General features: G+C 48.8%; 1 protein-coding gene across 1 annotated transcript; it reads left to right on the plus strand.

Moving 5' to 3' along the window:
- Positions 1-2,822: 2,822 nt before the first annotated feature.
- On the plus strand, positions 2,823-5,262 carry Foxb1 (forkhead box B1). The gene is made up of 2 exons (XM_028867519.2): positions 2,823-3,073; positions 3,336-5,262. Exon 2 carries the CDS (start codon positions 3,390-3,392, stop codon positions 4,365-4,367), a length of 978 nt encoding a protein of 325 aa, XP_028723352.1. The 5' UTR covers positions 2,823-3,073; positions 3,336-3,389; the 3' UTR covers positions 4,368-5,262.
- The last annotated feature ends 5,791 nt before the right edge of the window (positions 5,263-11,053 follow it).

Consider the following 11,053-nt stretch of genomic DNA (forward strand, 5'->3'; position numbering starts at 1 on the left):
GTAACCAGACTTTGAATATTCCTCAAACACCAGCTCCTACAGTATTATTGCAAGAACTCGGTGGTGACAGTTTCCCCCAGGAAGATGAACAAAGATTTATTCCAAGTTAGTTTTGTTTTTGTTTTTGTTTTTTTTTTTTCTACGTGAAGGTTTCCACTTTTAGAATTTGGTTTATCTTCCATTTGCTCTGAACAGTGATTTCGACAGCCACACAAGGGCCCCCTTTGCGGGACAACGACGTGCCAGTTTGTAAAATAAGAAAACATTGCTCGCTCCCCATTCTTCACTATTAACACACAACCTTACAGGACTGGAAAGCATCTTGCTGGTTGTCACTGGGGGAAGAGCGACGGTCTTTTAACATATCGAATGCAACCACTATAAACATCTATGTTTGCGTTTCAGCATGAACCCATGCACATGTTTGCCAAGAAAGGATCTTTAAAACACTCAGGGGCTTCCATGCTGGTACTTTTCCACCCCGGAGCAATCCTGCTTCCTTTAAAGCAACTCTTGCTTTAGTGCCTACAAAGCCAGCTGGAGCTGGAGCAAGCCAGACGTGGACCAGCCTTCCACCTGTCTCCAAACATCCCTCGGGTTCCCCACCCCTTAGCGCTCCCAGCTCCTCCCACCGCAGGCCCTAGATCCTAACCCGGGCACGCGCAGAAAAACCCCAAACCTCAGTCTGTTAGCCGCGGACGCGCACGCAGCTCAGGCCAGCAGGACTGCCTCTGGCCCAACTGGGCCTAGGGTCCGACTGATTTAATCTTTGGAGAAAAGAAATCCACATATCTGCCCTGCTCTAGCCTTGCCCCCAGAGATAGGTCAACGCCCCCACCCCCACCTCCCTGCTCCCACCTCCTCCTCCTGGTTATTCCCCCCCCCCCCCGAATTAAGAAGGTGACTTGAGTCTTTCCTTCAAGCACTCTGTTAATATTGAAAAACGTGCGCTTGCATCTAAAGCGCGGCAGCCCAGGCGCCAGAGCCATTTCAATATTAATGAAATTGTTTAATCTCCTAAATTCGTCGTGTTTAAGTTACGTTTTGGTGAGTTATTGACCAGCTTCGAAACCGTGGTTAATGAAGTTATGTGAGTGGGTGGGCGGGTGCGTGCGCGCGCGCGCGCGCTCCCAAGCTGAAAGGTCTTCTTAAAAATGATACCCACAGACTGACGCTCTACTGCCACTCAAAGTGTAACAAACTTCACACCAGAACTCTCTGTCTCCTCCTGGGGTTCCAGAGAGGGGGTGCGGTGGGGGGGAAAGGAAAAGGAAAGAGGCTTCCGGACTTTAAAGATGGTTCTATGTAGACTGTAGGTATTTCGTATTTAACATGATGGCATGGGGTTCTTTTTAAAACCACAAAGGCCAGGGAAAGCGCTGAAAAGCGTGGCAGCTCATGGCTGGTGCTCATTGCGTGCATGCCTACGGACTGACTCACTGTTTATTTCATAGCAGTTTGATGGTGATGACGACGAAGATGATGATAATGATAATCATGATTCATGGAATCCTCACAAGGCAAATCCGAACTCAAAGGAGCCCGCTACCCTCACCAGGCCCAAAGATCGGAGCCACGACCCCACCCCCACCCCGAAAAACTCGCCGGTCCTTCACAAGTCTCAGCAGGCACTGTCTTTCAGGGCGTTCTAAACTCTAAAGAAACTATTCCCACGTTAAAGGAGGGAAAGGGACTATAAAATGCTGACCCGCTAACTCCCCGGAACCGCCAGGCTTCCCAAGCACCTGGAGAAAGGAGGAGATCCCGAGGCGATAACGTATCTTAGACAAACTCAGGCCCTCCCCAGGTTTGAAAACTGCCTGCCTCAACGTCCCCTGAGCCTCCTTGTGCCCATCAAATTGCTAAAAGATTGATAAAGGAAAAACCTAGTACCTTCGTCCATTCTTTTCTTTTCCTTTTAAAACAAACAAAAAACAAACTGATACCTTGGCCTGGAGAGATGGCTCGGCCGTTAAAGGCTAGGCTCACAACCAAAAATATAAAAAAACTTACCTAACACGTCTACATTCAAAACAGACTCTTCTACCCAGCTGTCCGAATATTTATGTCCCTATGTGTCTGTCTATTAACCTTATCACCTTTTTAAAGCGACATACTCGAGTGTGCAGCTTTGAAGCCTCCAAGAGGCCAAATCAAACTTCGACCTGCCTCTTGCAGGACTCGGGGGTGGTGTTTGGGGAGGGGGGGTGTATATTTCCATTCTAAAACCCATCCAACCAACCCCGGGCAGTGCCAAGTAAAGTAAAAGGGTCGCCCTTCAAGAGAAAGCCTGTGCTAGAAGTTAGCTAACAATACAAACCCGATACAATGCGGAGGAAACAACACCCCAGCCGAGCAATTTCCATGTCAAACACCGTCCGCGCGGCAGCTAGCTCAGAGCGTGAATGGTCGCCTGGTTCCCGGGCTCGGCGCGCCGGTCCGCTCATACCTTCCCAACGCGCACACCGGCAGGCGCTGCCCGCTCCCCGCGGGCGGCAGAGGCTCTTCCCGGGTCGCCCGGTCTTCTGCTGGAAGTGATTCCTATTGGCCAAGGTGTCCATGTAAATAGGTGTGAAAGAAACCAGCGCTGGCCAGGCTCTCTCCCCTCTTCCTCAGTCCCCTCCCTCTGCAGCCCCCGCTGCCCCCCTCCTCTTCCTCCTCCCAAGGCGATTGTCATACGATAGCTAAGAAGTGGCACATTAATGAAGCGCCGCTACAGGGGTCTTTTCTGCTCCTGTCACCGCTTAAAACTATCAGATGTTTCGAGGGTGGACATGGAGGCAGCCACCTAGCTCAGCGGAGCCGCGTCCGACACAGCAGCGTCCTCTGGATCCCCGAGGCGGCGGCGGCGGCGGCTGCCTCGGTCCGCTCCAGCACTCAGCAGCCCAGCTCGGTCTCCCGGGCAGGACTCACCACCCAGGAGCGCCGCGGAGCTCTCCCAGGCTGAGTCCAAGCCAGGCTCGCAGCTAGTCTCACCGGTCTCCGACGCTGAGCTCTGATCGCCGGAGGGGAGGGACTCGGCCACCAGCTGCACCGTCCCGGATGCGGACCCGCAACTTGAAACAACTTTAAGGTGAGCATCTATTTATCTGTCCCTTCTCCTGAATCCAGGTTCTACTTACTTTCCCGCAACCCTCGCCCCCCCCCCCCCCCCCACCCCCGCGGTCCTCCCCTCTCCACGTCCGCTGGCTGGGTCCATCCAGTTTGGTGCGCAAAGTTGCTGGCACCCGAATCCCCCGCCCCCAACCCCCGATATCTATGACTCGGCCTGAGTGACCTCGCGAGTGTCTCTGCACCCATGCTGCCCTTCTCCTTCACCACCTCCTCCTTCTCAGATCCGACCAGTCCTCCCCGCCGCGCGGACTCTGAGCCAGTGGGTAAGCGAGAAGATGCCTCGGCCGGGCCGCAACACGTACAGCGACCAGAAGCCTCCCTACTCCTACATCTCGCTGACCGCCATGGCCATCCAGAGCTCTCCGGAGAAGATGCTGCCGCTCAGCGAGATCTACAAGTTCATCATGGACCGCTTCCCCTACTACCGGGAGAACACGCAGCGCTGGCAGAACAGCCTGCGCCACAACCTCTCCTTCAACGACTGCTTCATCAAGATCCCGCGGCGGCCGGACCAGCCCGGGAAGGGCAGCTTCTGGGCTCTGCATCCCAGCTGCGGGGACATGTTCGAGAACGGCAGCTTCCTGCGGCGCCGCAAGCGCTTCAAGGTGCTCAAGTCTGACCACCTGGCTCCTAGCAAGCCAGCGGACGCAGCACAGTACCTCCAGCAGCAGGCTAAGCTGCGGCTCAGCGCGCTGGCCGCCTCTGGCACGCATCTGCCGCAGATGCCGGCCGCTGCCTACAACCTGGGCGGTGTGGCGCAGCCCTCCGGCTTCAAGCATCCCTTCGCCATCGAGAACATCATCGCGAGGGAGTACAAGATGCCTGGGGGACTGGCCTTCTCGGCCATGCAGCCAGTTCCCGCTGCCTACCCGCTCCCTAACCAGTTGACTACCATGGGCAGCTCTCTGGGCACAGGCTGGCCACATGTGTACGGTTCCGCGGGTATGATCGACTCGGCCACCCCCATCTCCATGGCGAGTGGCGACTACAGCGCCTATGGAGTGCCACTGAAGCCCCTGTGCCACGCCGCGGGCCAGACGCTGCCCGCCATCCCGGTGCCCATCAAGCCCACGCCGGCCGCAGTGCCCGCGCTGCCCGCGCTGCCCGCGCCCATCCCCACCCTGCTCTCGAACTCGCCGCCTTCGCTCAGCCCCACTTCCTCGCAGACAGCCACCAGCCAAAGCAGCCCTGCTACCCCTAGCGAGACACTCACCAGCCCGGCCTCCGCCTTGCACTCGGTGGCGGTGCACTGACCCACAGAAGCGGGGGCTCCCTCTTGGTCACTTCTACATCACCCCTCTCACCACTTCCCCGGCTCCGGGTCCAGCCCTCTCCGACCTAGAACCATCACCCTGACTTGCCCATTCCACCTTCTTCCTTCAGTCCTCTCTCCTAGGAGAACTTTTGGTTTTGGACCCGGAAGACAAACCACAAACTTGCTAGAAGGCGCGCGAAAGTTGTCTTCGCCCCTTCAGGGCACCAGAGAACACAGGGACTAACCCAAGCCAAGCGACCCCTCCAGAGTCCCAGAAATGCACTCCCATCCAATAGGCAGGACACCCCGATTCCCTCCTGCTCGGAGAAAACGCAAATAGAAAGGGGGGGAAAAAAAGCATCTTCCGGACTCTGCGCAATTTCAAGACCAGAGACACTGCCCAGGTGTGAAGCCCGCCAAGGCTGCAGCCTCACAGCGAGGACCAGATCTTAGGTCCCGAAAATCTGTGGCCACGGACCCACTAATCCTCCGACAGGCTCGCCTCCGCCCATCAGGCCGGCATGGGCGGGACGCTGCTTCCCCAGGCTGCGGCCCAGCCTCCCGGGCTTCTAAGGAAGATTGTTTTTCTTTGCTTCTGGGTTTTGTTTCCGGCCAGAGGCTCTCTTAGCTTGGAGGGAGGAGAGAAGGCTGCTAAACTAGGGAGGACGCTTGTCCTTCGCAAATGCAAACCATAGCTAGAAGTCACCGTTATTGTTTACAAAGCGCGCGGTTTAAAAAAAAAAAAATGTAAACAGTGAACTTGAGCATCTGCCTGGCTAGGCGGGCTAGGGGGCAGAGTCCTCTTTACAATTACCTGTTGTAATGTGAATGTTTACTCTTCTGGCCAGCTTTTGGTGGGCGGGGGGTGTAGGGGGGGAATGGGGAAGTTAATTGGGATGGTAACTTTCTTACTATTTAGAGACCCTTTTAGCTATTTATTTTGACGAAGAAAGAAAGGAAAAGAAAAGAGAAATGAAACGTGAACTAAGCCCAATTAAGAAAGCACCTGGGGCAAGAGGGGGAGAATGTAGATAAACCACTGGGAACGTGAAGGGGAGTGTCAACAGAGATGTCCCCTGGACAGATCTTTCTGTTAGAAGAACTTTTCCGTGAAGGTAAAGGGCTGCAAAGAGTTGTAAATAGGAATGATTTACACTGTGTAAAATGCACTTTGGTTTGGTATGTTCCTTTTAGCTTCTTAGGTAATTGACTGAAAAACAAAAACAAAAACAAAGAACAACCCAACACTTGTTCTGGTGTGACCTGCTTAATTTAAAAAAGAAACTGTAGTGTTGTCCAAGCTGTGAAAAAAAAAAAATTCCCATCTTTATTTTTCTTCCTCCCTGCACAGAATTCGCATGGCATTTTAAATATCGATGTCCTTGTTCCCAGCATGTCCATTTTAAGACAGAGTTTTAAAAAGGTGTCTACATTAAATTATGACCTAGTCTAAATAATATTTTCTCATTAAAATATGTAAATTCAAATTTTGTTAAGTTTTGTGTGTTCTTGAAGACGTGCTATGGGGGACAATAGATGGATGGTAGCATCAGCCTCTGCAAACACGTTGTCTGGGGGGGGGTTGTCATTTTCAAATCACGTGAAAACACAGTTGCAGGTGATGGGACATTATTCTAGGGGGGTCGTGGAAGACATTTGCGCACAGGGGAAGAGTGAGGCCAAGCATTTCAGATGCAAAGCCCGGGCCCAGGCGCAGCATTGAAGGGATGACCCAGAACAACTGCAGTACTTCCTGTGTGTTTTTATCTGTCTTCAACACGCTTTCTGTGGCATCGTCTTACAGACACCAAAGACTGGTGTGGAATTTACAAAGTACTCCCAGACTAGGGTACTCAGCCCTTAACCTGATGCTTCTGACCCACCCGGAGGAACCCTTCTTTATTCCTTTAAATCATTATAGTTGTTGACATTCCCTTTCTTTCAGAAATCACCTGAGGTTCACTGTCCAGGTCAAGAAACCTTTGCATTGAGTAGATTTCTTCCAGCCCTTCCTGTGTGTATGGGGGGGGGGGTAACTGGATGCATTTATTTTCAAGTTGTGAATGAAGTGTCTTCAAATGCCTGCCTCTACATGTTTTCTTTCTTTCTTTTTTTCTTTCTTTTTTCTTTTTTTGCCAAGAATTAAAACTTGCCAAGAATTTATGGTTCAAGGCTAATTGACACTCGGTGCAGGGGGTCACAATATTTCCAGAGTGAGAGGTGTATTTAACTGAAGAAGTTACAAGACAAAGGGAAACTTAAAAGGTGATTAACACTTTCCTGTGTAAATGATTAAACAAGGGAGCCTTGTGAAACACAGAGAAAGCCCCTAAAGACACATCGAAGCCACGCTGAAGTGCTCCGTAAGGAGACCCCTCAACACCTGTCACCACCTCATTAGTGGGCTACCTGGAAAAATATTTAGGATTAATGCAAAGCATAATGAATCCTGTTGTGACTATTCTATTTTTTGAAAGGGAAGGATCACACACAGCACACACAAACACACACACACACACACACACACACACACACAAGTAGAAAATAAATGAATCACTGGGCTGATTAAAATGCATGAAGCTTCTAAAGCCAGTCAGACAGCGGACAACTAAACTCATTCATCAAACCTAATTCACAATTATATCAACAAGATCAGCCAGAGCAAGCCTGGAAAACGTAGCCACCCTCGGTTAGGAAACTTAGTTCTCAACAAGAAATCATTTTAAAAAGAAGGCTAAGTACATTTTCAGTGTCCTGAAAAATAAAATTAAAGCAGCCTCTGGAAGAATCAGATCTCATCCACTCTGTTAAATCTGGAGGCTGGGGATGAGGCTAATGAAGGGCGCACACAGGCCTGTGACGTCTAAGAGACTTAGCCAGGTAGACTGTTGGGCCTCTGGTGACTGGTCTTGTAGATAAGTGGCATGTGGACACTCATATCCAATACACGAAGGCAGTGAGGTGTAGTATGGACCTCGTCTCCGCCAAAAAGAGAGATTTTGAACTCAGTATCTGAAAATGCAATTATTCCCAGCTAATAAGTTAAGAAGTTGGTCTTAGTGTATTGAGAAGAATGAAATAACTAGGCCATTATGAGTTCTTTCAGGTCGCAGGCATCCCCCTCCCCCCCCCACCCTCAGTCAAAATCGAATAAGCAAAGAGGGGTACACAACTTTGATGATATTTTGACTTTGACCAGAAATTTAGAGTCCACTCAAACAGGCATGCCTTACCCAGGTCTACACCAGCCATTACCTCAGCTTGGAAACTTGTGTGGATTTAGCTGAAGTGCCTCACAAACAAGGAACACCTTGACTGCTGGCTTAGATGGTTCTCTTCTCTGTCGTGTGAGTTACTCACTCGGCTGACATCCAAAGTGGAGACCCATAGCTTTAAAATGGAGTTGGATGGGACAGCACCCAGCCTGCAGTGGAAAGGTGTGTGCAAAGTGTGTGCTAAGATAAGCTGTATTCTTTTCTACTGTGCCAATGCCAAGCAGCGTTGATTTTCTCACATTGGTTTTCTATTTGAAAACTTAGCTGTTTTCTTTCTTTGGAAACTTAGCTATTTTGTTTCTTTGAAGTTCTTTCAGGTTTTGTATTTAGCTGTAGTTTTTAACTGCTTTCCTCATGGTTTCATCAGGGTTTGCACAAAAGATGGATTTTTTCCGCTTCCTCCGGAGGGAAGCTGCAAGAGTTTCTTGCTGTTCCTCACTGACAGGGGGACTTTGGGAAGATGAAGACTGAAGGAACCCCAAGATACAGTCCCCAGTGACGTAAATACTAAACCAGTGACTTTCATTTCTTCCAATTGTTAAGAATACTGGGTGTCTTAGAAGCGGGACGCAAAGTTACTGGGTGCGAGCAAGGAAGCGTCCATGCAGGAATTCTGACCGGTAAGTTTGACTCTGTCTTACCCGGTTGCGGCTGCAGTGAGACTGCAGGGCTGAGGCCCGGGTCAGACTTTTACAAATGGGAACTGCCTTTGTCAGGCGCATTCAGCTGAGAGTCGATCCCCTCCTAAATTCTTAATATAAATGCCAATTAATATCTTTTCCTTCTAAAAGCCAAGTAAGTGCAGAGACACCCAAACAAAACCTAAACCAAAACAGCCCCACCCACCGGCTGTGAAGCCTCAAAGGGAAAGCATTTGTTTCGTCTAAACTAACAACAAATTATCTAATTAATATGTTTCAATTACAGTGTGAAAGGGACAGCCCCAGGACCTCCCGCCGTGGGGGCACAATAGCCCCAGAGCCCACTCCAGGAATTTACAATAACTGCACATCTGTCTCTTTATTTTCCACTTTTTGAGTCTAAAACTCCTCTCCAGATCACTTCAAACCATGGCTTGAATTATGAAATATGTCCCCGTGCTAAAAGGGGGACGAAACTTTGCCCACGGATGCTTCATTTGCAAGCCAAAAAAAAAAAAAAAAAAGTGAAAGCCCATTGAAGAGCATTAAACAAATATATTAGAATTCTGTCACTTTATGCAATTGAGTAGATCAAATGAAGGGTCCCGGCCACTTCATTCAGTCTCATTCACTCGAATAGAAAATGCAAAGAATAGCAAGGGAGACTGGGCCACCGCTGTAGACTTAGCTCCTTTTACTGGGAGACAAAAAGGCTGAATTTTCACAAATACATTGCTGACTTGGGGACTAGGAAACGGGGCCTGGAACCCCTTTGGAATTTAAATTCATTTTATCTTCCTCTCTCTTTGCAGGGATCTGTTTGCACTACAGTGCAGAGATGCAGCAGGCATCTTGGGGCTGCTGAAAAAAAAAAAAAACCGTGGGGGAGGGGAAAAGAGAGAGAGGGGGAGGGCCGTGGAGATTCCCAGGGAACTAACTCCTGGCTATCAGTTGACACTCAGGTCTGAGATAGTAAGTTTGGGTTTAGCAAATCTTTGTCTACATCAATATAAACACCACAACATCACACGCATCCCCAGGCTGGGTTACACAAACAGTTTGTTTTCCGAGACCAGAGCCTCACATGTGAGCCACCAAGTTTCCTTCATTCAGTGAATATCTGCCCCCTCCTCTCTACCCTCCCCTCCCTCCTCCCCTCCCTCCTCCCCTTCTCCCCCTCCCACTCCCTCCTCTCCCTCCCTGCTGGCTACCCAATTTGCTCACTGTCATGATTCATCAATATACCATGTTAAAGTCTAGAGAGAAGATGTTAATCCTTGGTTAGAACTTCCAAATCAGGACTCATTTTGATCCTGTCATGGAATGGTCTATATTGGGGTAGCCGAAGAAGTCCTGCAGGGTTACTTTTGTCCTGTGACTGATTCCCAAGGCTGACGTTTTTGTTTTGGTGAACTTCACCTATCTCCATATCATACAGGGCTTCCAATGAGTGTAAGACCTCCTCCTACAGATGAAACAGAAAAAAGAGATGGGAACCGTGGCAGCTTGCTCTGTGGAATAACAAAGAAATGAGCCAGTTTTGGCAAATTGAATTATGAAATCCCATCTTGAGGATTTTCTGTTGTATCCTGACTTTTTTTTTTTTTTTTTTGAGATTTATTTTGTGTGTACGAATTTGTACCATGTGAGTACCCAGGAGTTAGGGATGATTATAAGCCGTGATGTGGGTGCTGAGAATTGAACCCAGTCCTCTGCAAGAGCAACAAGTACTCAACACTGAGGTATTTCTCCAGCTCCTATTTCTAGATACACTGGGACTTCTCAACATTTCCTATTTTTGCTTATAAGGTTGTATTTACACTGTATCAATTTAATTTGGGGGATTCAAGATTGGAGATAGAAACAGAGAGTGAGGAAGGGAAACAGCTTAGACCCATAGTTACAAAAATGGTGTTGAAGAAATTATTGGTTGTTTCTATAACCAGAAGCTATCCAAGCCAACAATGCTAATAATATAAACATCAGATATTGTCATGAAAAATCGGAGTTGTCTGAACAAAAATCTTCCTTGGGAGGTTTTTTTTTTCTTCCAGGACATCATCAGGAATATTTGGACAAAGGATTCTTCTTCACAACAGCCCCCTTTGCCTCCATCTGCAAAGAACTGATGTCAGACCAGTTACAAGCTTTTGAGGGAACAAACTCTCAGGTCATTCATCAGAGCAGATTAAGCTAGAGATAAAAAGCATTCTTTATCTGTCGTTTGGAGACACTGCGGTTTTAATGCATGCTCTGTAGCCTGTATATTTTTATTTACTCGGTTAATTTCTTCCCCAGAGGGTACCATGGTAGTTGGGCTAGCTGGTGTAATATGGTACAGAAAGAGACCATTTTCAATAATGGTTGTTTCCAAGTTCTGCTTCCACTACACACTTCGGTCTTTGTGAAACACAGCATATCCATCTGCTGATTCAGGCACATGGTGTCATGCAGAGAAATAAGTTCAGTAAAGGATCTTAACTTTGTGCCACTTAGAAAAAGACAATTAGTGTTTCTGAAGTAGTGTCTAGAGTGTTTTATATTAATTAGAGCAAACCCCTCCCCAACATCACAGCCAAGAATTTCTCACCACAGGGAAACAAACATCTGAGCTCCCCACTAGACCTGCCTGAGCAAGGAGGCCAGAGATGCAAATATCCAGCTTGCTTGCAAATACCTACACACTTTGCTTCCCCACATTCCATAGACTGACTAGAAGGGAGTACTCAGCAACAAAATGGTCAATGGCAAGCTTCGAATTACATGTT

The sequence above is a fragment of the Peromyscus leucopus genome, chromosome 7 (genome assembly GCF_004664715.2).
Source record: "Peromyscus leucopus breed LL Stock chromosome 7, UCI_PerLeu_2.1, whole genome shotgun sequence".
NCBI classification, from domain to species: Eukaryota; Metazoa; Chordata; class Mammalia; order Rodentia; family Cricetidae; genus Peromyscus; species Peromyscus leucopus.

Excerpts from the sequence above, each read along its gene's own strand:
- Foxb1 (XM_028867519.2), top strand. The coding sequence starts at position 3,390 with ATGCCTCGGCCGGGCCGCAACACGTACAGCGACCAGAAGCCTCCCTAC.